The 27,649-nt window shown below is 38.8% G+C and overlaps 1 protein-coding gene across 1 annotated transcript in view; it reads right to left on the reverse strand.

Moving 5' to 3' along the window:
- Positions 1 to 20,494: 20,494 nt before the first annotated feature.
- The window catches only part of MMP20 (matrix metallopeptidase 20), a 38,013-nt gene continuing 30,858 nt past the window's right edge, over positions 20,495 to 27,649 (reverse strand). The window contains exons 9-10 of the mRNA XM_006094667.3: positions 22,333 to 22,436; positions 20,495 to 21,085 (exon numbers count right to left, since the gene is read on the reverse strand). Of these exons, the coding sequence (XP_006094729.1) occupies positions 20,985 to 21,085; positions 22,333 to 22,436 (205 nt within the window). The 3' untranslated portion in view covers positions 20,495 to 20,984. The remainder of the gene's footprint in view (positions 21,086 to 22,332; positions 22,437 to 27,649) is intronic.

Below are 27,649 nucleotides of genomic sequence, written 5' to 3' on the forward strand. Positions count from 1 at the left end.
GAAAACTGGTAATACTATACCATTAATTAACTAATTCATCCTCCCCACCTAATTTAACCATCATCTTCACCCTAAATTAAATGATCTTTAAGCACTGTCATGTAAATGTCTCCAACTATCCAAAGACACATGGACAAATTAAAAGCAAGTATCTGAATAATATGTTTAATGTTATTTTATTGACATGAATGTATATTTAAATGTAAAATATATGGGTAATGGTGATATCTTTTGGGGAAAGGAGGGCAGTCCAATACAGATAAAGGGAGATTTTCACTTTATAATAATTAATAAAAGCTAACATTTATTGCATGTTCCAGGCCCTGTTCTAAAGCTTTTCCTGTTTTATTTCACTTACTCATCACATCCCCATGAGGAAGACACTAGGGGTTAAGAGTGTGGGCTCTTTCTGCTTATAGATATTTCAGAGTTTAAACTATTTCCCTCATCTTAGAAACAGACTAGCTGAGTGGCTGTCACCTTAAAACAAATTCCTTAAATCCTCTGTGCCTTTAGTTTCCCCATCTGTAAAATGGAAATAAAAGTGATACCTAAATAATAGGGATGTTGTGAGGATTAAAAGAGATATAAACAAGTTTTTAGAACAGCCCTTAACACATGGTAATCACTCATGAAATTGCTTTATCATCATCATCATCATCTCCATTTTACAGTTGAGGAAAGTGAGGCACAAATATTTTAAGTAACTTGTTAGTGTGACACTAAAACTTAAGCTCTTAATTATTTAGTCCAACTGCCTTCTCAATTTCCCTGCATTATTGAATTTTTTTGTAAGCATGCTTATGAAGGCACATGTTAGGTATCTTGGAGAAATTAAAACTGTGATAAGAAATATGAATGAAAAATCAGTAATTTCCTACAAGATGAAAAAATAATTTTTAACTACCACCTATACAATTTTTAGGAGAGCCTTGTAGGTTTGTTTTTTTTTAAAGCATTAATGAGATATAATTTACATACCATAAGATTCACCTGTTAATGGTAATTTTTTTTTTAAACAGAGAAGTCTTAGAGTTTTGTTTTAGCTCATGGTAGAATTTTCAAACTTACTCTGGCATTTAGTTGAATGTCCAATACTTTGGTTTAGTTCACCCCACTCACAATTAAGCACCTGCAGAGAAGTAGGCCTTGGGGCTCAACAATGCATGTGAAAAGTCCCCGATCTTCCCTTAAGTATAATAGCTGGTGTTTTTTGATAATTTGCATTCAATTATTTTTGGCCTTTTTTCCCTCTTGATGTAAATCATGATTAAATTAGAAATCATGCCACTACTATTTTTGGTACTAAATGCAAAGTGACATTTGGTAATAAAGGCAATACTTTTGCTATCAGGATTTTCTTTTGCCGACTTCTTTGTTTTCATGAAGCTGCTTTCACTTATAGTGAAAAAAACAACACAAAGACTTCTCTAATTTTATTATATCCTTTGGAAGTAACTTTAACATCATGTCTTATCCTGGTCATTCTAGTCTGAGAATTTCCCAAGGCATTCCCCTTGGTTAGTATAAAACTCCACCAGTTCTCTTTTCATCACTCCTTTTCCCACAACCCATGTCCAGCCCTCATTACAGTCTGGCCTAAGCTGACATCATACCTCCATACATGTTATTTTGTGTAGGGGATAGTCTTTTTCCTTAGGGACCCGAGTTAGGTCCAAATCACCTTAATAATTGTTTATTTCCCAACAACTTAGAAGTTATTTAAAAAAAGAATACACATACATGGGAAGAAAAAAAATGATATTTTAATTTTATTCTTAAATAACCATGATTTCTTACTAGTGGAATGTGTGCACCTGTTGGAAACTGTGCAAATTCTCAGTTTTTGAAAATCAATCCATATTAATTTTCATATAGCACTTGCCTTTTTCACAGCAATTGTGGAAAACCCAGTTTTGCCAAGTTTGATGACCTCTAAGGAAGGTAGCAAGGTAGCGCGCCCTCATGGTGGAACTGAAAATTAGCTAGAGCTGCTACTTCATGCAGTCTCCAAACAATGTCAAGGGTCACTGCATCTCCCTGGAAAATTTAAACTCTCCTGGGAGTTCACTTGTGCACCTTGAGGTCCATTGGCATGAAGGTTGGGAGACTTTCAGGGCAGAAATGTTAGAGGGATGAAGGTAATAGTGAGTTGCAGTGCCTGGAACATCAAGGTGCTCAGTACGTGCAGCTGCAGACATGTGCTTGATGAGGGAAGGAGAGAGGAAATAAGGCCCAGAACTTGATCCAGTATTTAGTCCTCCTAGAAATAAATTACCCTCTACAAACAGTCCTTTCTGGACCCCTTCTGCCCCTTGTATTGACATCTGCCATGCTGCATTCTTTCTCTTATGTGTGTGTGCACATGTGCCACTACTCCTGCCTGCTTTTCTCCAAACTCAAGCAGCAAACTCCACTGTCTTGAAGATTTTCCTACTTCCTTGCATAAAAGGAGACCTCCCCATTACACACACACACACACACACACACACACACACACACACATACACACGGAAGGTAGCTCACTGTAGAAAGTCTGGGAGTTCTAGTCAAGAGATCTGGCATGCTGGTTCCATTAATCTCTAGGGAAATTACTTAGCCTCTTTAATCCTCAAGTTAAGAGGCAGCACATATTAAAAAATTATGTTGTATGAGGACACTTTCAACTTGTAGTGCATTGCCAACCAGTGCTAATTGCCAAACAAAACTCAGCCTCAGGGTTAGGATGGTGCCATGGGAACTGGTGACTACATGGACTGGAGAGCCCACAGGCAGCCGAGCAGCGGGACTGCTGCTCAGCTGCAGCTCATTGCCACCCGACTTTCTAATTTCTCCAGAGATGCCAGAACATCTTAAACCTACATGAAAATCCTGACTTTTTAAGTCTTAACCAATATAAATAAACTAGAGGCCCCGTGCATGAAATTCATGCACTCATGGAGGGGGGTGTCCCTCAGTCTGGCCTGTGCCCTCTCGCAGTCCAGGAGCCTTCTGGGGATGTCCAACTGATGGCTTTGGCCAGTGGTTCTCAATCTTCTGGCCCTTTAAATACAGTTCCTCATGTTGTGACCCAACCATAAAATTATTTTCGTTGCTACTTCATAACTGTAATGTTGCTACTGTTATGAATTGTAATGTAAATATCTGATATGCAGGATGGTCTTAGGCGACCCCTGTGAAAGGGTTGTTTGACCGCCAAAGGGGTCGCGACCCACAGGTTGAGAACCGCTGGCTTAGGCCTTCTGGCTGTGGTGCTCCCCCTGTGGGATCGCACTGACCATCAGGGGGCAGCTCCTGCATTGAGCGTCTGCCCCCTGGTGGTCAGTGCGCATCATAGCAACGGGTCGTTCCACCGTTTGGTCAATTTGCATATTAGCCTTTTATTATATAGGATAACAACACAATATGGACGGACATCATGCACTTTAACTAAAACATGCCTTTTAGTTAGATTTCACCTGTGGGCCACCGTTTCCAAGTGCCAAACCAGCCCAACTTCTTTACCTCTGGTTGACAGAGGCCAGAGCAAACCTAGTGTATATGGCCCATGAGTGAGTCATTTTTTCAGACCCTCTTTCTCCTTTCAATTATAATCAGGAAATGAAAGGAATGCAGAAAGAAAAATGGTCAGTTACTGAATATTTTATATATAACAATGCCAGGAAAACAAATAAAAAATAACACACATATTTGAATATGTGATATGACCATAGTCACTTGCAAGGAAATAGCAGAACCAGAGGTAAATCTTGTTAGTCTATCCTCAAGCCTGCATCATAACCATTATGCTAATCTGCCTTTCTTCTTTCAAAGCAAAATAAGACAGCGTTCTCACTTTTAAGGAGTCTGTAGTCTAGTAGAGGAGCCAGCACACTTTTCTGGTAAAGGGGCAGAGAAAAAAAATATTTTAGGCTTTGTGGCCATGTGGTGGTCTCTGTTGCAACTATTCAGCTCTTCCATTGTTGCATGAAAGCATAAACAATATGTATACAAATGGATGTAGCTGTGTTTCAATAAAACTATTTACAAAAACAGAAAAAAGGGAATATTGCATTAATGTTGAAAAAAGAAAAAACACCTTTATTCCCCCTAATAACCAATCATAATAGCGAATAACATTACAGTTTTTGTTTTTGAGCTAAAACTTTATAATTGATCTTTGTGTATTCACGTTAAAGTTTTTTAATTGAAGAACATTTTTGTTCATTTTAATTTTGAAAAGTTTCTTTCACGTGGAGCAAAAAATATACAAATAGTCAGGAAAAGTCTTAGACTTAAGAATAAGCTTGTCAGAGTCATTAAAAAAATCTCATTTTATATCAATTCCAGAAATAACAATGCTATACATGTTTGTTTCTTTTGGATTGAGTTTAACATCTTTCATATGTTTCTTCTAATGAAAAATTTAAAATACAAATGAAAACTCCACGTGGTCACAGGAAATTATAGAATTGATGAAATTCAAATTCTGTTTTCTCATTTTTATAACCCCATGCTTATTTTGAACCTACTGTTTAAGCCCTGGATTACAGAGATTGGAGAAACAAATGTGCCAGAGTGAGCACGAACCATTATCAACTAACTTTCAAGTGTCTGTGTGTAGCTGAGTCCTCGCTTGTCCAAGGTTCACTGTTGAGCTAAACGTTCTCTGACACAATATCTATTAAAATAAAGTATCTATTAAAATAAAGAATAAAAATGTACTAATTTGAAGGACACATATGCATTGTTAAAATTCAATAGTAACATAGACTAATACAAGATTTTTAGAGGAGGAATGGTTCATCAATGGTATTTTTTAGAGTTGCTGGTATTTTTTAGAGTTGCTGGCACATGGTGATGGATAAAGAGCAGACTGAGATTTCATCAGTCTGGAAAGATGAAGCAAGTCATCTGAGAACATAGAGCTCATTAGCAGAAGACCAGGACTGGAACGCCGATTTCTTGTTACCAAGCACTGGCTACTGAGGGGGATCAGAATGAACCACTCCCTAGATGTGCTTCATGTGGTATGTGGATTGTTTTGAGCTACAAGCAATTTTAGTGTCAGGCTCAAGAGAAACTTCTGCTCCTCCCTTGACTACCTGGGAGAACATGAATCAGGGGCCTTGCCGTAAGAAGGCCAGCAGACGTAACCTCATTGTTCCACTGCCCTTATGTCCCCTATTCTGACGTAGTTTTTGGAGGGACTTGGGATACGAGGCTAATGCAAAGAGGTTAGATACCACTTGGATGTTTGACTTACTGTCCCCTGTATTTTGGAGAAACATAATTCGCTAAGGACTTGGGACTTGAAGAGCAAGGTTTAATAATTCTTCCGGCATTTTTGTATTAAACGAGGCAAAAATCTCAACCTTTGTGGGCTTCAGGTACACCACTTGCTAGGTGAGAGTAATGACCCCACCTCCTGAGACCTTCTGAGAATTAAACTCTTGGCAAAGAGGAGAGGAACAATAAGTTTTTTCACAGAGACCGTGGAAATAATACCCAAATATCTCATAGGTAAATATCATGCATCTTGAAGTTAGAATAGTATTTTAGATTGCTGGGATATTCTTTTGAATGTGACGAGTGTTTGCTATTGTTTGACTCCATGTCTTTGCTGCTTCTCTGTGTTGACTCCATAATCCAGAGGTGCCTGATGTTCCCAGAGGGACGAGTGGAGGGAAGAATTGTTGCACTCTTTGATATGGACAATCCTTAAATTAAGCTTTGCCTGGTGTTGGAGATATAAATCCTCTCTTGGAGACCATGTCCTTGAGAAGAATTTTACCCAAGAAAGAGGAGGAAAAAAGTCTCAGCTCTGACCTTTGACCAGTTAGGGAGGAGATGACATCGTTAGGTGCTCTCCGACCTACAGACTCCTGGGACAGGAAGGCACAATGATTTCACCATGAAACTAATAAAACCTGAACTGAAAACTTTGAAGTCGTTAAAAATAAATGCAGAGATCTGGGCCACCGCTGAAGTTGGAAGCTTATCATGGACAGTTTTGAGAACATCATTTGTGGCCTTTTGATTATGAAAGTCCAGGCCCAGGAACTGGAAATGGAGGCAAAGGAAGCTAAATTGATCTGTGTGATAAAGCAATAGGTATTTCCTATGTTTCCTGGTGCTGCCAAGGAAGTGTTCAAGGGTGTCCGAATTTGGGGAAGTGGAGGAAGGGAGAATACAGGCAAGAGGAAAGGCAAGAGGCTACAGCAGCTGCGAAATTAGAGAAGAGAAACAGCCAGGAGAGGATACTGATTGAGAATGGTCAGGAAATGTTACCAGAGAGCTTTGAGATTCAGCTGTAAGTTGTTTCCTCTTCTGTGCCTAAGCTTCCCCTTAAACCTGCATTAAATCCGATCCTCACATCATCATTGTGCATGTGCTGGGCTGGGGTCTGGGGAAGAGGGGCTCTGTCCATGCTGGAGAGGACAGCAGGCCCAGGAAGGGTTACAAGGTCCAGATGGCCTTGATGATGCTCAGAGAAGGAGCTTGGAGAAGCGATGATGGGGACAGATAAGAGATGATAGGGAGTGTAAGCACCCCTCCCCCAACCTGGAAATTCGCAGAGGATCTGAGTGGTGATGGCACTTGGCAAGAGGCAGGGGCCATGGGTGATGATGACTTGAGGCCCAGTGCAGAATCGGGGCTCTCATTACTGTATGTGGATGTTAGAGAAAAGTGTGACCTCAAAGGTGGAAATGTGGAGACATTTGAGCTGGAGTGCAGCAGTCTCAGCTGGCTCAGGGAAGTGTCTCCCCAGAGAGTAAGGCCAAACCGACTTGGATCTCAAAGAGGCAGACTGAGTTTCCCAGTGTCCCTCCCTCAGGGGAGTTCAAGAATTTGAGGAGGGAAAACCCAGTGATCCGTGCACAGCCGCCTGTGGGCTCTGGAAAGGTGGCCAGGCAGCCAGCGGCTCAGAGCACCCGTCCCGGGGTTTACTTAGAAGTCTGCCAGGCTCAGTTCATCAAAGAGACCGGCATTTTCAGAGGAATTCCCACCAGCGTGGTAGGACTAGACCTGCACCAGGGGAATGAGGAAGAGGGGAAGAAAATCCCACTCAGAAACAACAAACAGCCAAAGAACAAAGGGTGCAGTTCCAGGAAGAGAGAGTAATTTTCTCTCCTGGGAAAGGTGAAGTGTGGGTGAAAATCAGCTTTTCATGTAGAGCCCTGGAGTCTATTGTTTTAGAGACAGAAAAATCAGACCCCTCACCACCAAGAATGTGGCCTGTGCACAAGGCTCCACATGCCGATGGCGGAGTGAGCCAAATGCCAGAGCTCGGACCTCACTTGTGTGTGGTCCCCCTCCCAGCCTTGCCTAAGCCCATCTTCCCCTCCTCCCAAATCTCTCAGTCCTACTCCTGTCTGCTCCCGTCAGCTCTCAGAATATCCTCTGCAGAGCTGACAGCTGATTTATGCGCAGGACTAAATGCAGCTCTTCCTTTATGGTATTATGAAGAGTATTTTTTTTAAAATTTATTTTTCAATTACAATTGACATTCAATATTATCTTATATTAGTTTCAGGTGTACAACCAAGTGATTAGACATTATATAACTTACAAAGTGATCCCCCTGATAATTCTAGTACCCACCTGGCACCATATATAGTTATTACAATACTAGAGGCCCGATGCACGAAATTCGTGCAAGAGTAGGCCTTTGCAGCCCCACCTTCTCCCAGAAGGTTGTCCTGACCATCGTTCCACTGTTTGTTCTGCTGTTCGGCCATTCGATCAATTTGCATATTACACTTTTATTATTATAGATTATTGACTATATTCCCTAATGAAGTGAATTTTTGGACTGGAACTCGGATTCTTTGTCCACCGGAGACAAAGAATAAATCCACGGACAGAGGGTAGTATAGCAAAGGTGGAGATTTATTGAAGAACAAGTACAGACTCCCATGTGGGGAGGGGGAAAGGGTCCCACAGACTTCCTGTTTCCATGGTTTATAAAAGCTGCATTTCCTGTGTCCTGATATCCCCTCTGATTGGTCAATATTCCCTTTCGAATTGGTTATTATAGTAATTCCTGAGGCCCTCCTCCATCATTGTCCTCCCATTCCTTCTGGGCTTTCTTCCTCCTTTATTTTGTAACTATAGACCTTTTTTTTTTTTTTTTTTGGCTACTTCCAGTTCCCTTGTCTTATGGAAATGTAGCTGCACCTGGCTTCCTTGTGTTATGGAAATGTACCTTCTCCCAGTCTGTAGCCCTGTGTTTTTCCATGGACCCCAATTCTAAAAATTCCCTAAGCCTGCCTATATTCCCCTAAAATTCCTGTTTCACAATGCTGTAATTTACATCCCCTTGACTGTTTTGTAGCTACCAATTTGCATTTCTTCATCCCTTCACCTTCTTCGCTCATTCCCCCACCCCTTTCCCATCTGGCAACCCTATGGGGGTTATTTTTCATATGTGTTTGCTCTGTGTGCACTGTGATTCTTCTCAGGGAAGGCTTAATGGCTAAGAGCACCAGACCTGACTGTGCCTCTTTTCAGCCATATGACTGGGGCAGGTTCACTTACCCTGAAAATGGAGATAACAGTAATACCCACCTCACTGAGTTGTGAAGATTAAATAAAAAAACACATGGCCCTAACCGGTTTGACTCAGTGAATAGAGCATCGGCCTGCAGACTGAAGGGTCCCAGGTTTGATTCCGGCCAAGGGCACATGCCCAGGTTGTGGGCTCAATCCTCAGTAGGGGGCATGCAGGAGGCAGCCAATCAATGATTCTCTCTCATCATTGATGTTTATATTTCTCTTTCTCTCTCCCTCTCCCTTCCTCTCTGAAATATTTATATATATAAATGTGGTCCATATATATATATGACACATGTAAAGCACTTATACAGTGCCTAGCATATAACAAATGCTCAATAAAAATGATGCTTCACTTGAGCCCACACACTGCTGGGTGGAGTGTACATTAGGACAACCACTTTTGAAGACGATTTGGTGGTGTATTAAAGCTGAGCATATGAGTAGATTATAACCCAACAATTCTCCTGGTAGGTAATACCTCTCCCCCATTGTCTTTTGTTAGCTTATAAGATCATTATCATAAGAGATATGTTCTGAGTTCTAAAGAATTAACTAGCAAAGTTTTCAAATATAACCCAATTAAAACCTGGGAACTGAATGTACTATATTTTGTTAATAGTGATGTGGTTTGGTGCTCTTTGATACTTAAATTCCTGAGCTTCACTGGTCTGAAGTTCTTGGCACACCATGGCCAGTCACATGGTCATATTTGGGAATTTTGGGCTCTGTTACGAGAAGAATAATTAAATCTTGGGCAGGAGTTGGCTGACTTCTCCAAATAGACAAGGGTAAGTCCCACGATGCCAGGCCTCTAGGCAGGGTTTCTTGGTATGACAGGTATTACATTGAAATGCTTAACCATTTTCACTATTGAGAACATTCTTACTTGCTTAAGAATTACACTCTCATTTAATTTTTATTTGGTGAAATGTAACTCAATGTTCTGTTAGTCTCTCCTCAGTAGAATTTTTTTCTTTTATTTTTGAACTTTATTTTTTAAAAAATTCTTTATTGTTTAAAGTAGAATTTTTATACTTGATTACAATGTTTTATGATTAGGTCTTACTAAAAATAATTTTTGGAGCAATTTGACATTGTCAGTCAATTCTACTTCTTCCTTCTTTATATCTCCTCCTCTGTAATTGGCTTTTAGATTATTTATAAATGTATATATATTATAGGCACACTTCACAGGTGATTCTTAGTGATGGCATTCCCAGTTTGGAAACTTGTTGAAGGATATTGTTATGATAAAAAGTTTGAGTTTAAGGCTCACCATCTTGAATGGCTATGTGCTATGGACCAGGGCTATGTAAAATGTGGTCCACAGATTATCTGCAAACTGCTTCCTATCAGTCTGGGATGACATATCTAATAGAACGTAAGAGTAAACATTTATAAACTCTTAAAAGTACTTTCTCAGAGTAATTTTTTGGGACTATGTCTGCAATAATGTCACATGCTGTTGATTCTTCTCCTCCTCCTTACTTCTCTTCTTATCCTCCTCCTCTAGATATAAAAGTCACATAAGGTACATAAACAATTGCTCCTCTCAGTTAATGCAATGGTAACGTAGTTGGAGAAGGTCATCTAGAGGATGTGACCGCTGGTTGACCTTGGGGCTGGACCCTGGCACTCGAGGTTCTTCCTCCCCTAGCCCCTCCCCGCCTTGGAATGTACTTCTTGTTCCTGCCCACCCTTCCTGAGCTAGGAGCCAGTTCAAAGATGCAGCATTGAGAGAGTAAGGAGTTTCTGAGACCATCTGGACTTAATAAGTAACTGAACTCAGATAAGGCCTCTATGTAAACTTTAAGATGCTGGCGGGCACCTGTGGAGAGCTACCCGTTTGTTGTTGGCTAGGATAAGCCGAAGTTCCCTTGCCTATTAGACCTGCCACCTTTCTATCTGGAGTGGCCTGCCCCCTTCTTCAGTCTCTCCTTGCCCTCTGTGTATGGGGGCCAGTTTCAAATTTCACCCAGGGACCTCCTGAGGTTAGGAACCAACAACCATTATTTAAAATACCTCCTTTACTCTGTTAGCTCAGTTTTAAAAAAGAAAGTTTATTTTGTAAACTGCATTTTTGTTGTTGAATAAAGCGAAGTTCTTCAACTTGATTTTTAAGGACCTTTCACAATGTAAGTCCAATATAATGGTCCAAACTCTTTACAATTCTCTTATACAGTTATGTTATTTTGTCCTTATTGTCTATTTAAACCATTTCTCTTTCCAGAACATTTTCTCTGCTTATTTGTTTATTGACTTATTTACTTATCAAGGGTAAAAATGTCAAATTTCAAGGGTATCTTATGTTCTTGATAAAACTTTGGTTGTACTCAAAAACATTTGATGAAAAAATTTTATTTTGGCATTGTACTGCTTCAGTAATAGACGTATTTCTGACTACTTGTCATGTGTGGGCTTTTTATTTTTTTTAATCCTCACCTGCAGATATGTTTTTCATTGATTTGAGAGAGAGAAGAAAAGAGAGAGAGAGAGAGAGAGAGAGAGAGAGAGAGAGAGAGAGAAACATTGGTGTTAAGAGAGAAACATCAATCTGTTGCCTCCCATACATGCTCCAACTGGGGATCAAACTCACAACCTACATATGTGCCCTGGCAGGGACTTGAACCTATAACCTCTGGTGTATGGGACTATGCTCCAACCAACTGAGCCACCCAGCCAGGGCTCAGGTGTGGGATTGAAGGCTGGTTTCTGGGTAAATACAGGCAAGGGAACAGCTTCCAATCCCTGTCTGGAGGCTCTGGACCTGCCTGCATTTTCCAAGATATGAAGGAGCAATAGCTACCACATACCAAGCACTGTGTTCAGGGGCTCAGATGACTTTCTGGGGGCCAGATCAGCTATTCTGCTCCAGGAAGTGTCCCTTCTCTCAAATGTCCCATCTCTCAGTAGCTGTGCCTAATAATAAACTTTCCGAGGAATAGTGTCTGGCCAAAATGGGAGGAGAAAGCAATGTTTTGACTTAGAGGACTGTCTTTTGTTTAATTTTAAATATGTTCATTTAAGTTGAAATTATTTTTATTTTGTAATTAAGTATAAAAGAAATAAAAAAGTAAACCCAAAGTTCCACCAGCATATTAGAAATTAATATTAGAACAAACTTTCAAATAATGGCGAACTCTAGTTGAATGCTTACGATTACCAGCACCAGTGCTGTTTTTTCTTAGCCCAGATGGATATATGTAGGCAGACGGCCGGCCCCTGCTCCAGCTGAACAAAGAATTCATTACACAGGACTGAAGACATTGATGTGGGAGATTTTATTTTTAAAATTTATTTTCAATTTCAGAAAAAATGATCAGACTTGGAAAGCATAAAAAAAGAGAGGATTGAGTGTTCTTTCCATGAGTTGTCCTGAGTGTTGTGTAATCCCCTCCAGGGATTATTTGATTCCATTTAATTCTTTGAGTGTCTCCAATGGACTAAGCTATTTTATAGCTCTGCAAGGATGGAAAGTAAGCTGTAGAACGCTGATAACAATGCAGTCTGTTTCCTGCCCACAGTAACACAAACAATCTTGTTCACGTAAATGCAGGGGCATATTGCCCCATAGAGATAAAATTTTAAATTGTGAAATTTATATTTTATGGACCTGCAGGATATTAACAAGTTTTGAATTTATTAGCAAAATCATGTCAGCATCCCTAATTGCATATATACATTGTTCAAAATCTTTTATTAGTACCCTATTAATTCATTGAACAAACAAATTCTTTGACACATTTTCATTTTGTAGTTGTTTGAGAACAATGACTTACCCTTTTAGAAAATTATCGTTTAGCAGTTTTGGAAGTTCCACCGAGAAGCCGGAATGGGTTCTTCTGACAAAGTATCAAGAAAACTGTGTTTCAGAAGTTCACTGGTGGTTGCTTAACCTGGGCACGTCCTTTCTCGGCTTTTAGAGTAAATTCTGGAGAATTTGCTTATTCTCTATTCTCTACTTTTTCCTCCATCTCTCTACTGCTTTTGTGTTTTGTTTTTCATTCTGGTTTGCCCATAGTAAAAAACCCCCAATCGGTTGCATCAATGATTGGGAAATTGGTTTTATGGAGTACTCATTTTGTGATCTCTGGATGATGGAGATGAATTCTCTATTGGGTGAGAAATAAACAAGAGAATCTGGTTGATTCGTGTTTTTGGTTTGTTTGTATGCCTGTTCATCTATTTGTGGCTTAAATCAATTCAGGCTTTTGTGCCCAGTAGGAAGAAAAATAATTATTTGAGATCCAGAACAGTTCATTTTTGTATTTCTGTGTTTATTCTTGACTCGTGGCTGAAGAGTGAGACTGAAACCATAAGCTCTCTCTGCGTATGTGTCTCTGTGTGTTAATGGCTGTAACTGAAAAAGGCTCTAGCCTTCAATTGTGAGAGTGAGAAATGCTCTTCAACTTCTGTAAGGTGTTAATCCTGGAGAGGATTGAAGAATTAGATTATATGTCTCTTAAATTAAAGAAGCTCTGTTCTGATATTTTTATAGAGGTAAATAACCACTTATGTAATTCTGATATTCCCCAAATTAATACAAACCAAGAAAAGAGAAGCTTTAATATGGCAAATATATTATATTTTTTCAAATCTTGTTTTAGAGACTTAACGTTAACTCAGGAACATCATAATAATTTAAGCTCACATAATAACAGTAATTCTTTGGCAAATCAGAGTGGTTTAATAATTTTGGTTTTATGAAAGAAGCTTAGTCTTTTCTCTGGTTTATCAGTGTTAAGTATAATATAAGTACACATTTTATTTTATTTTAAAGTAAGAAATGGGTTTGTTTTCTAATGAATATACTAGTTAATTTGTTACCTTCTCAGTGAGGCCCTTTCTGACCCACCATACTTAAAATTATAAACTATGTGTGCCCTACCCCTAATTCTCAATGCCCTCACTACTCTATAATTTTTCCCCTTAGAACTTACCATCTTCTAACACACTATAATTTATTCACCTTTATGTTTAATGCTTATTACCTAACTTTCTCAGATATGTTTTAAATTCTTGAGGGCAAGGGTCAAGTAGTTGTTCAATAAATACTTTTTGCTAAATCAATGTGGTTACCAGCAAAGATGGGAAGTCAGAGAGAGCCTTGGGCTGATGTGTTGAGGACATACAGAATAATGGAAAGATCCAGAAACAGGTTGTTGGAGTTTTTCATGTGATATACTTTTCAGAACAGCCTTTACTCTCTGTAGTAGTTTGAAGCTTGCTTCCAATGTAGTAAAAATTCCATTTACACACATGTAACCTATTTAGGTTTCAGGCTTTCAAACTAAATTTGAGCTGGCTGAACCTTATGAGGTTCTTATGACTAACTTGTAATTAGCAAAAAAAAGGAAGAGATAGAGGGAGGGAGAAAGAGAAAGAGAGACAGAGAGAAAGAGAGAGAGAGAGAGAGAGAGAGAGAGAGAGAGAGAGAGAGAGAAAGAGATTTTCTAGTTGTGTTTATGGAAAGGTAGAAGTCCTGGGAGTTAAAACTGAACCACTTAGAGAATTAATGTTCTGAAAATATCAGAATCCAACTTTACATTCATTTGTAGGAAAGAAAAATCCAAGCTTCCTTTCCTCTTTCCTCCTCTCTTGCCACATTTCCCCTTATTTGGGTTCCTGTAGCATGTGTGGTCCATGCCATTCACATGGAAATTAATTAGCATTGATTTTCTTCTCTGTATGTGTTCATATAAATGTCTAGTTTTATCTGGGTAACTGTGGAAGCGATAATAATACATCTCAGCAGATTCAGTATGCAATGATGATTGACATGTTATGGCCCTGAATATAATTCTGGGATACCAGGCAAGTGATCTAGAGGTCATAGCAGGGTTAGAAATCTGTTGGCTGGGAAAGGAAACCAAGGCAGGGGCCTGGTTGCACACACTGGGTCAGGCAGGAAAGGGTGGACATACTGGAATTCATCCTTGCCTTGGTGTACTTGGAGAGCAAGATTGGCCCTTTTGATACAAGCTCCACTGAATGGCTGGACTGAAGTTCCAGGCATAACTGTTGTTTTAAAGATTGATTTGAGTGCTGGGAAAGGCCTTGACCTTCAGGTAAAGGCACAGAGAGTCTGGTGTTCAGATAAACACGAATGAATGTGGTAGAGACCTTGCTAGTCACAATCTCTGTAAGGCTTGGTGAGATTACACAGGTATTTTCACTGTAAGAATGAGATGGATTTAAAAAATCTTGAAAGTTCGTTTACCCTATTTAATAAATTCCTAGACTACCAACAACTATCTTCTAGAAAAGCAATCCTTAAGATTTTGTCTTTTCCTTTGTGATTTAAAAAAATTTTTGTTCTAAGAAATGAAAAACCGAGAAAAAAAATCCTTCTAAACCTCAAAAACTCTCGTTGAAAATGAAACCAGTTGCTCAAAGGAAAGGTGAGGGTGGGTGGGAAGAGATCAACCAAAGAACTTGTATGCATTTTTATGCATAACCCGTGGACACAGACAATAGTGTGGTGAAGGCCTGGCGTGGGGGGTGGGGGCAGGCTAGAAGGGGTCAAAGGAGGAAAAAGGAGTCATATGCAATATTTCAACAATAAAGATTTTTTAAGAAAAAAAAATTAAACCATGTTTTTGATGAGGAAAAGAAGCATGGATTAGTAGATTGAATGCTAAATAGTGATTAAAAACTTGAGATTATTTTTAGCTGCTTTCTTATTCTTTTATAACTGATTTTGGCTCCAATTTCTATGGATGTCTGTATGTGTGTAGGGGGGAGGGGTGCTCAAAAGGTTGCAAATAATAATATAAGGACTATGACTCCAGAATTTCTACCTCCAGCTCCAAATTCTTCCTCGAACTCAAGCTTTTATATTTACCTACCTAATTGGACATCTCCCCAGCTCTCACACATGGGTTCTTCCTCTAGTCCCCCTCATTTTACCTCCACGCTGTCACTTGTTTAGGCCAAAAACTGTGGAGTCATTCTTGGCTCCCTTGTCTTTATTAAATTCCACATGCATTTTAGGAGCAAATCCTATTGGCATTACCTGGAGAATTTTCCTCAATCTGACCATTCTTAGCAGCTTCCTTGATACTTCCTCGGTCAATGTCATCATCATCTCTACCCTGGAAAATGCCGCTGCCTGGACTCTGCATTCGCTCATGATGGTTTTACAAGCTGCATGCCACCCAGCAGTCAGGGTGACCCTTTGAAACATAAGGGAGATCATGTTATCCACCTGCTCAGAGACCCTTCTTATCTCATTTGCATGAACTCTGATCTCCTTAGGTGGCCCACCAGGCTCTCTATAGTTTGGCTGGCTTCCTCCCTACCTCACCTCTTTCTACTTTTCTTTTCCCTCACTGCCTCCAGCCATAGTGGCTTTCTTGCCGTGCCTCAGCTATGCCAATCCCTTCCTACCTGAGATCTCACACTTACTGCTTTCTCAACATGAAACCTAGAGACACCTTCCTTCCCGTTACTCACCTCTCTATAGAAGTATCCCCGACTCAGCTTCTTCTTTCCCAAAATGTGCTTTTATAAAATTACACTCTGAGGTCCTTTATCCTCTTCCCTGCCTTTTACCCCCCAAAGCATTTTCAATGTCTTTCATTGTACCTACATCTACTTATTCACAGTGAATGTCTCTTCCATTAGAATGTAAGCTCCTTGAGGTTCACGCTAGAGAACTAAGTTGGTGCCAACATAAAGTAAACGCTTAATAAGTATTTTTTAATAAATCAAAGATGAATACTGAGGGTGGATATGGTAGGGTACCTAGATTCCTCAAAAAAGATTGAATTGATTATTTGTGGAGATAAAACTATTTTAGGGAAGAGATAAAGTCTTTCAAAAGAAACAGCTGATAATGTCAACTTCCAGAAATTGCCAGTTTCTTTATGGATTTACATCTAAAATTTAGCAGTGACATTACAATCATTGGGCTGTCTGCAAGTCACGTGGAATGTGCTCCAATAGGACTTTTGATATCTCATCCTTTATCGAGGCAGCTATAGACACATTTACTACCCGGCATCAAAAGCTTACATTATTTATCATTGCATTAAGGGCCTGGGATTTTCCAAGCACAAACAAATTGCTATTTCTACAGACCTGGTGTGTCCCCCCTACCCGCCATTGCAGATGATCTAAAATGGATTTAAATGTTACATTTCTCAACTGGTCTTTTGCAACTATTTTCTTCTTGACTTCCTCCAGTCCTTTTCTGTTCTGATCACACCTATTCTCAGAACAACACTCTGCATTGTGCAACAAAAGTTTAATTTCATCCCCAACCATTTAATATGATATATTGAATTAAAGGAAAGGATGTTAGATTAAGATTAATGGAGAAGAGATTAAAATAAGAGAGAATATGTGCATTAAAAGAGTTCTTTTTTGGATCTCAAAGTCATTCACTAAGTTCCTACTTTATTTTTTTGCCAACAAGTTTTCCAATTCTATTTAAGTTTTGAGTCTAGGTGGTGGGAGCAAGGCAGGGATCAGGCATCGTGGCATTTTGAGTGTAATAGGATGCACTTTAGTCGGGGCATGTTGATAAGTCACTTGGGGATGGTAATGGGACCAAAGATAGACTCGGGAGATGAAAGATGATTGAAAGATGTGGTTTCTTCCTCTTACTGAGGCCTATATGGGGGAAATACTGAAAATCTTTGGCCTAGACTTTCCAATGCTTCATTATGGAAGTAAAAAAATGACAACCCGTTGACCAGCATTACATATTTCTTCTCAAATGGCACTTCATTGGGTAATTTTAGCTATGAATATTCACAAAGAATCTTCAGTATCATTGCCTGTAGAAGGAAATGACTAAAAACAGGAATAAAGAGAAAACACATGGAGAATATATAAATGAAAGCACTTGAAGACCGTGTGGTAACTTAAAAATATATCACACAGAATTCCAAATAAAAGACTGCATAGTTCATTTGACATTCCAGCCTCAGAGAACTTAGTGTGGAGCTGTTAGGGAAGCTCCCCACCCAGGCCAATCCTTTCGTCCTTAGTAACCTTTCTAGTGCTTGCCCAGGGCTTCTGGGCCACCCATAAATAGTCATCACTGAGGTTAACAGGACAATACATGGAGGTCACCAGAACACAAACCCTGATCCCCAAAGGAGCAGTTCAACCACGCTGTCCTCAAAACTGTTATTTAACAAAACATTTTTGCACTCAGTTTCTCTGAGGCCAAGTGGGGAGTCTATGTTGTAAATTATTTCTGTACAAAATTTGTTGTTTCAAATGAGCATGTAAATGTTCTGATTGAGTTTTGACACAAACACAATCACTGTTTCTTATGCATTAGGAAGACTCTATCTTTCCAAAATATGTATAATTATATCTGGGAACCAACAAAGAAATGATGATTTGTAAGAATTATTTTTTGAAAATTATTTGATTATTGATTTAATTTGGAATTTGGAAAAAAAAAGTTCAGGTCACTGGTTATTAGTTCTTGTGGTGCTACAGCTCATCATGTCTTCAACTATCTGAAAGGATATATACAAATCCTCCGAAATATCTCAAAATTAATTCTAATTGCTTCAAAAACAACAATTATCCACTCATCTACTGATGGGCACTTGGGCTGTTTTGAGAACTTAGCTATTGTAAGTAACGCTGTTATGAACATATATCACATGATCTCATTTATATGTGGAAACTAATGAACAAAATAAACTGATGAAAAAATAGGTCCAGAGACACGGATACATGGAACACACTGACAGATCTCAGAGGGGAGGGGTATGGGGGACGGAAAGAGAGTAACCAAAGAACTTATATGCATAACTCATGGACACGGACAATAGTATGGTGAAGACCTGGGGTGGGGCAGGGACTTGGTGGAGGGGAGAAGAAGGAGGGAAATAGGGGACATCTGTAATAATATCAATAATAAAAATAAACTTAAAAAAACAAAACAAAAATAAAACAAAACAACCATTATAATGCCCCCTGTTGGGTACTAGGGACTATCTAAGAGCTTTTCATGTTTTGGCTCCTATACAGGGTGGACCAAAGTAGGTTTACAGTTGTGAGTATGTGAAACACGGAGTTTATTTTTTAAATTATTTATTAATTATTGTATTAGAACAACTGTAAACCTACTTTGGCCCACCCGTGTATTTAAGCTTCTAACTATCCCTAGGAGGTAAGAACTATTCCTATTCTAATTTTACAAAAGGGGAAATTGAGACAGTTTCGGGAACTTGACCAACATCACACAGCTAAAGATAGAAGATCTGGGGTTTGAATCCCGTCAGTCAGATTTCAGAGTACATGTTTTTTTTTTTAACATTAATTTATTTAGTGAGGTGTCTAAAATGTGCATGGTCCTGGGTCAGTGCGCAACACAAGGAAGACAACAGGTTTATTGAGATATAATTCATATACCATACAATTCATCCATTTAAAGTGTACAGAGCTGTGCAACCATCACCATCACTTCTAGAACATTTTCACCACTTCACAAAGAGATCCCATAGCCATTGGTAGTCACCTCCCACTCCCTCTCCCCCAACTCCTGACAAGCACTAGTCAGCTTTCGGTCTCTATGGATGTTTCTCTTCTGAACATTTCATATGAATAGAATCATACACTGTGTGGCCTCTTGTGTCTGGCTTCTTTCACTTAGTGTAATGTTTTCAGGATTCCTCCATGTTGATGTACGTATTCATCCTTTTTTATTGCTGAATAATATTCAATTGAATGAGTTTACCACATTAACAACATTCATTATTTGATGGACATGTTTCCACTTTTTAGTTATTATGGATAATGCTGCTATGAACATTTGTGTACACATTTTGTATGGACATATGTTTTTGTTTCTCATAGGTATGTACAGAGGAGTGGAATTGCTGAGTCATATATATACATATATATTAACTCCAGGCTAGCCTTTTGAGGAACTGCCAGGCTGGTTTTCCTCCTTGTTTATTAATATTAAGAAGTTCTCCTCAGCTGATGGTTTTTGCAAAAGTGACTCTTCTAACTCTATAAAGGCAGTTGACACTAGAAAACAAGCACAGTAGACTTTTCTTCATCGTCAAAAATTCAACATGTGAGCTGTGAATAGCCACTTTCAATTAAGGAAACCAGTGGAAAGCTTAGCGTAACCTTGAGTAACTGCCCCAGAGCTTTTGTTTTTATTTATTTATTTTTTAAAAATTTATCTTTATTGTTGAAAGTATTACAGATACCCGCTTTTCCTCTCCCATTGACCCCCTCAACCCTGTCCCTCAGCCTACCACACTATTGTCTGTGTAGCGTATGAAACAAATTTAATAAATGATGGTAACATAATAGCTAACATCTGTTGAACACTTCAGATATTCCAGGCAGTCTAGGAAGCATGTTAAATGTATTTTGTCATCTAATTTCAGAACCACTAACTTGTTTTAGAATCCTTACATTCTAGAAGTAAAAAAAAAAATCATAAGAATGACAGGCAGCTATGTTTTATCTGTATTAATGACTAGGTAGAAAAAAAAGAGTTTAGCTTGAAGTAACAAAAACAGAAACAAAAGATGAACTCCCTTAAATGAAAAAGTGTTCAGAAGAGACTCACTCATTGAGGGCATTTTATTGTCAGGAAGCAAGAAATAGAGTGAATTACTGTTATTTATTCTGGCTCTGTATACTCACATACTATCTCAAGGTTTGAGGTTTTTTTTTTTTGTTTGTTTGTTTTTTTTGTTTTTTTTTTTTACAGGTACATGGAATTTGTTGCCAAGTAAAATGTGATAGAAGCTAGTAAATATTAACTGAAAAGAGAAATGAAAAAATTGTTCTTATAAAACATTTTAATTGGCTTTTGTTAAAAGTTTTCCTGTTGTAAAATGCCTACCTCTTGACTCGTATGAAAATTCACTTGAATAGGTTTTCCTGCCATAACCTACTTCAAAGACCAATGAGTACACATAAACAAACAGAAATGAGAAACAAAACTTATGCAGTCTTTTGTTTGTGATATGTTTAAAGTACAGAAGGATAAATTCATATTCATCATAGCAAATGTTAAGGCCACAAAGGCCACAACTTGTAAAGAGTAATTATAATTTGTATGGCAATGGACATTTCCTACAAAAAAACTATAAGATATGTCAGGGAATCCACAAGTAGGCTCTTCTTGGAAATAAAATCCAAAGTTATCAATTTACTTCAGGATATTAGGTAAGAAAAGAAATAATGAGTGTCTAACTGAAAAGTACACTGTGTTGATTCTGATTTTGTGTGAAGTTGACCAATAGGAATTTCTCATTTGGATTAAAATTATGAATCCACAACTATGAAAAAAATGTAGAAGCATAATTCTTTTCAATGAACTCTAAGTTGCCCTTAGAACTGAAGGCCATGGGAAGAATCCCTACCCTAATTTCTGCTTTAGTCCTTAAATCCAGTTACCAGCTGCTTGCAGTCTTCCTCATTCCTTAGGAAAGACCAGACCTTTCTCTTTAGCAACCAATCCAGGAACTAGATTTCAGCACACTAACCACATCTTCCTTTTCTGTGTCATACTTGTATGCTTTTGGTCCTGAAAAGAAGTAAATGTAGCCTAAAAGAGACAAAGTTGAAATTGTGGTTACTGAAAATGACTTGCAAATGTGTAAATGGGAGGATGTGTAACTGTCATTTTCTTGAGGTGGCACCAAAGGGGAATTGGGAATGTGTCAGGTGGCAGTTAGCAAGTCCTCTGCACAGTTCTCACTGAGCCCTAGAACCGGACACCTCTAACTTCTCAATCATCTCTCGTCTTCTCTCTTCCAGCCAGGTCCAGCATCATCCTTGGGGTCATCTGATGTGTCAAGTTCAATGATGCTTGGTGCTTCTGCTCAGGCTGCTCCCCTCCAGGAAGTCTCCTCCCCTTTCGTTCCCTAGTCAAACCTCTAGCTGAGGTCCCACCATGAAATCTCCAACTATGATCTGTTCTTTCTCAGGTCATCTCTCGCTATTATTGTGAAGACTACCACATGATTCAACACCAAATTATAGATAGTCCTGTTTTCTAGCAATTTAATCTGTGTTGTATGGAGGGGTTTCCCAAAGATATTAACCATTCTGCGAGAGCAGAGACCATATCTGGGACTGTCTTTACATTTCTGAAGTGCCCAGCTCTGTGCTATATTCTTAAAAAGAATGTGTTGACTGGTTCAAAAGATTCAATTAAACGTATTCAACCCAGTTCAATTCAAGTCACCTTCCCAAACTATGTGTTGAATTTCAGGAGTTGAGTGATGGAGTGGGGAAAGACACTGGGAAAGTTGAGAGTATGTGCATTTTAAAGATAAACATGATGGCTGAAACCAGTTTGGCTCAGTGGGTAGAGCGTCAGCCTGCAGACTGAAAGGTCCCAGGTTCGATTCTGGTCAAGGGCATGTACCTTGGTTGCGGGCACATCCCCAGTAGGAGATGTGCAGGAGGCAGCTGATCGATGTTTCTCTCTCATCGATGTTTCTAACTCTCTATATCTCTCCCTTCCTCTCTGTAAAAAATCAATAAAATATATTTAAAAAAAAAAAGATAAACATGATGATTTTGACCAGGTAAACTTTATAATGTAGCTGACTAATGGACTGAAGCTATACTTTTAAAACTTTCCTTTCTCAAAGAGAGAACCACAACGACAGCCCTTTTATAGTTATTCTTCCTAGGGGTTAATCTGGTTAGCTAAATTTATAAAGGGCTCGGGACCAAAGATAAGAATGAAGGACTCCCATTTGGAAACCCATTTTTTCTGTTACGTTAAAACCCAGATTTCTTGTTACAATTCCACAAAGAAAGTTTTTTGGTGAAAATACTCACCATTTAATTCCACAGCAGCATCTATTTGTCCATTTACTCCTGAAAATTCCTCTTCAGTATTCTTTGGATAGTCTTTTTCCATTTTCCTTTTTCGTTCATCATAGCTGGAGGAAGTATTATTTCATAAAAGAGGTTTTTATTGATTGTAGTGACATTGTACTAGTCAGGCATATTTAGCCAGGGCTGTCTTATGATTTACTTTAACTCTCTCTCTCTCTCTCTCTCTCTCTCTCTCTCCTGCTCCCACCAGGTTCTTGAGATTCTGGGACCACTAGCTTTCTCTAAAGCAGCAGTTCTCAACCTATGGGTCGAGACCCCTTTGGCAGTCAAACGATCCTTTCACAGGGGTCGCCTAAGACCATCCCGCATATCAGATATTTACATTACAATTCATAACAGTAGCAACATTACAGTTATGAAGTAGCTACGAAAATAATTTTATGGTTGGGTCATAACATGAGGAACTGTATTTAAAGGGCCAGAAGGTTGAGAACCACTGCAGAGTTTCTTTAAAAAATTGTCACATCTATTGCTTAGAAGTAGTTATTCTACTAGTATATATTATAGCAAAATGTTCTCATAATTTAAAAAATGTTGCCTTTTGAAAGGAACTCTACATATATTTAATTATTCTCTTTCTCTCTCTCTCTCTCTCTCTCTCTCTCTCTCTCTCTCTCTCTCTTTCTCCCCTCCATCCCCACCCCATGTATGAATTTCTTGGCTCACCAAACAGGTGAAAGTCCTTCATAGAGGCTCTTATTCATGGGCTTCTTGTTATTCACCCACAGAGGTGGGACTGAACAAATAATGCACAATGAATGAATAAATGTGTGAAAGATCAGTAGGTAAAGATAAGAAACAAGAAAACCGGGAATAACTGAGCTCCGCTTTTTAAATCAATTCAATTGAATTACATTGCTTTTGTTTTCTGGGAAGATTATATGACTGACCTAATAGCTTAGGTAACTTTTTCTGGATCAGCAACCACCATTCAGCGATAACTCTCAAGATCGGTCAATGCATCTCTTTGTGATCAAAATTACTCAGCGTGTAAAAAAGACTGTGACTTGCATGAATCACCGTATGAATCATTGTATGAGTTCAGTTTGTAGGCAGAGCAGACTCTCATCTCATCAGGAAGACTTCATTAAAGTGCACGGAAGTCCCTTCTTCATCAGTACAGAACTCCCAGTGATGACATTCCCAGGGTGGCCACCCAAGTCCTTTCCCACCAAAAGGTTAGACAATTTTTCCTGGTGTCTGAACCACTGGGCAGTTGCCTGTGGCAACAGATAATACCCACTTTCTCCTGAAATGTCCTTCTCCTGTGGCTAAGAATACACAGGCCAGTGACAGATCTCTTAGGATACTGAGTAGAAGTTAAACATTGGGGAAAGAGTCAAGCTGAAACTAGCCCTGTGGATATGGGGCTCTGAGGATGGGAGTGACAGCTAACTTTCCCAAACTCCCTTTCCAGGAGAGCCATGAGAACCTGCACTGCAGCACAAATGAAAATAGGAACCATTTACTGTATTTCATCATCTTCGGACATGCCAGCTCAATGAGAGGGAAGGAATGACTGCAAAGTATCAGGTGTGAAGTTAGGGAAAAAATGGAGGGCCTAGATTTCTTTTGCTCACTTTGTTCCAGAATCTGAAATCTGGAGTTCTTCATTCAAAACGGAGCACAGGTTGTTCACATGGTAATCTTTGTTCACCAGGTTGTTTTCCTTCTCCCACTTCCCTGAGACAGTCCTACTGAGGAAGTGGAAGCTCTGATGGGTAGGAATAAGCAACATCATTTTAAAGCTGGAAATATTTGGGGGATGGAATGCAAAAGAATGCAAAGCTGCTACCAGGCATTTGGTATGTCTGTAGATACAGAGGGGATCACAGTGGGAGGGTAACAGATCACGTAACCTATTTTGAATTCTTTGCCCAATGTTGACCTATGCTCAGGAAAAATGGTGGAATGACCTTCATATCTTTATCCTCTTTTGTCTGTTCTGATACAGGATTTGAAGCTGAACTGTTATAATTACAGCTCCTTACATTTGTGTATGTTTGACAGACATTTATGAGTGATTTTGAGAACTTAATCCCCATTTATATTGCTTTACGGTAAATTCTGTCTCAGTTCCGAACAAGTGACTGACTAAAGAATATTTACAGGGAAACCTAATACAAGTTGGGATCTGCTTGTATGATATTAAAATTGGATGGAGAAGTATGGGAAGTAAGAAAGGACAGAGCAAAGATCTGTCTTGAGAATAGAGATAAAGCTTAAATAATACAGAAATATATTTTCAAGAAAAAAGATGACTATTAATTCAATAGAAAACCTGAAAAAGAAAAATTTCTATTTTTATCTGTCTGCTTAGTTCACTGAGGTGGGTGGTGGTAACATCTAAAATCATATGTATGCATAGAGTGTCCCCAAAATGTATACACACACTTTGAATAATTATAAAGGCAGTGTTTATTAAAATACATTTCATTTTCAAAGTTATCAGCTATTAAAGTGTGTATACATTTTTTGGGGACACCCTGTATATTCAGAGGATAACAAAGGTAATAATATTATATGTCAATAAAATTTCAGAAGAAAAGTTAGCAAAGCAATGTCCAGTTGCAAATTTTAGTTCTCAATCATATTTATAGAAACCTAGGCAAAGTCCTTGGCAAAATTGTGAAATTACTATTTATTTCCTCCAGCTCTTCTACCACTGATATATTCCTTTCTGCCCTCTTGCCTCCTGTCCTATAACTGCTTTCCAAAGAGTATTGCTCCCAACAAACTCCATTTCAAATTACCAGCCTGACACAAAAATCACCATTTTGAGATTATCTGATAACATATTAATATTTCATTTGAATCTTTTATGTAGACATATGTAGACAGGGCCTATGTAACTAATACAGGGTCACCTACTTTTCATTTTACCAAGTGAGAACATTACCATCCAACCATCAAAAAAATCACCACCTATTTTCATTACCATTTCACAAAGAAAAGAAACTTTAACACCAAAAAGTCAGAAAGGACATACTCTCAGAATAAAAGATGGTTCTTGCCAATACTGTGTCTTTATCCTGACACGGGCCCCACTCCCCAACATGTATAATATTGTGATGTTGTTCTTATTTTGTTATGGGCTTATAAAAATGTTGTGATGAGCTAGCCCTTGACTTGTGGACAAACGTTTGAGGTTTTCTGTTACAGAGCAAAGGACACAACATGTATAGTCAGATGACTCTGTTGCAGGCTCTGTGATCAGGGGAAAGTGCTCAGAGCTGTGAGCTCTGGCTTCCTCATCTGGATCATAGTGGTCCTGAGGATGAGAGCCAGTTCACACACACGCACACACACACACACACACACACACACACTATACAGTGTGTCCCCCCAAAAAGTGCATACACACTTTAATAGCTGATACCTTTGAAAATGAAATTTATTTTAATAAACACTGCCTTTATAATTATTCAAAGTGTGTGTATACATTTTTGGGACACCTTATATATACATAAGATTTTAGATGTTACCACTACCACAAAATATGTAGACACACAAGCCATAAGATGTGGTTTATTTTGGCACCAGGAACCATTAACTCTGGCTAGTATGAGGTTAAGTGAACTTGTGATTCAACCTGGGATTCTAAATCATCAGTGAGTTTAATCTTTACCTAATCTTTAAACACACTTTATCAGGATAATAGTTTGCAATGGCAGGCAAGGCTGCAGAGAGGTGGGGAAAGGAGGGCTGGAGAATGTTGGAGGTAGTCCAGAGAATTTAGCAAGAAATGGATTAAGATTAAGAAGATCTGGGTGGGGGTAAGGGGGAGAGATCAGCCAAAGGACTTGTATGCATGCATATAAGCCTAACCAATGGACACAGACAATGGGGGGTGAGGGCATGAGTGTGGGGGGTGGGTGGGTGGGAGGGCAATGGGGCGACAAGGACACATATGTAATACCTTAATCAATAAAGAAAAAAAAGATTAAGAAGATCTACTGGTATGTTGAAGATTTTACTGAAGGTAAAAGGAAATTATATAATGAAGTAAGAATCATGGGTATGGGTATTTTAATCGACAGTAAATAAATAAATGGTTAAATGAATGAAGAATGACTATATGTGGTGAATGGGGAAGACCTCTGCATTTGGATTCAGAAGACACGAAACAATGCCTCAGATAGACTGTATTTAGCTGTGTGACCTTGAGCGAATCACTTACTCTCTCTGATTCGATGTTTTTACCTGTTAAATGGAGATCGAAGTACCTGTGTCTCAAGATTGTTTAGAAAGCAGAAGGGAACATAAGAGAAAATACTCAGCCTTGCTTATGTGTTAGGATTCTGTGTTAAATTCCCAACATAATAAATAATCAATAAATATTAGATGAATTTAAATGTTAAAAAAGAACTGAATTTGTATTGTGAATTTACTGTATACTAACTACCTGCTGAAATCAATTGCATATGTTTTCTCATCATATGTCTTGTCTGTGAAACAAGAAATACCAACTAAATTACCTAAATACCAAGTAAAATGAAGTGACCTAGAATTATTTCATCATTTAATATTGATTCATGTGTATAGATGTTAAATAAATCATTTCTGAGATTTAAACTTCACTAGCAATGTCATGGTGCCACAGATGTTTCATGTGGTATTTTGAGATATATTATCCTGCTCTCCACCTTCGTAACACAAGGACTTAGGGACTATTTTGGTAAAGTGCGTATGTTTAATTTTATGCTCAGAACTCAGATTTGTGTCTACGGCCATACCACCCTGAATGCGCCCGATCTCGTCTGATCTCGGAAGCTAAGCAGGGTCGGGCCTGGTTAGTACTTGGATGGGAGAACTCAGATTTGTTAGAATTTTGATTGTGATGATGTTTGTAACATGTCAATGGCAACACTGCCTCCATCCTGCCCCCTTTAAAGAACCAAATGAGGAGCTGTGTCTGCTAATGGATGCTTTAAAAAAAATATGAGGAAGGATTGCAAAAAAGGGATTTTTTTCATAAAGTATCTAAGATATATATTTTCATGAAGTTTCTTCAAGGAGATTTTTTCCTAGTGAAATGGAAAACTGGAATCTCCTTTGCAGTTAATAATCCACTTCTAGCCAAGAATCATATGGCTGTCATGGAGAAGGGGCCTTTGTAATCTACAGCAGTGGGGGTAGAGGGGAGAGTGGTCCGAAAGAAGAGAAGGGAGAAGAGTGAGAAGCTGCCATGTCCCATCCCAGATAAGAGTTCAGGAACCAGGACTTGGAACAAAGAATTTGTAACAACGTGGAAAAA

This window comes from Myotis lucifugus, unplaced genomic scaffold, assembly GCF_000147115.1.
Source record: "Myotis lucifugus unplaced genomic scaffold, Myoluc2.0 scaffold_139, whole genome shotgun sequence".
Classification (NCBI taxonomy): Eukaryota; Metazoa; Chordata; class Mammalia; order Chiroptera; family Vespertilionidae; genus Myotis; species Myotis lucifugus.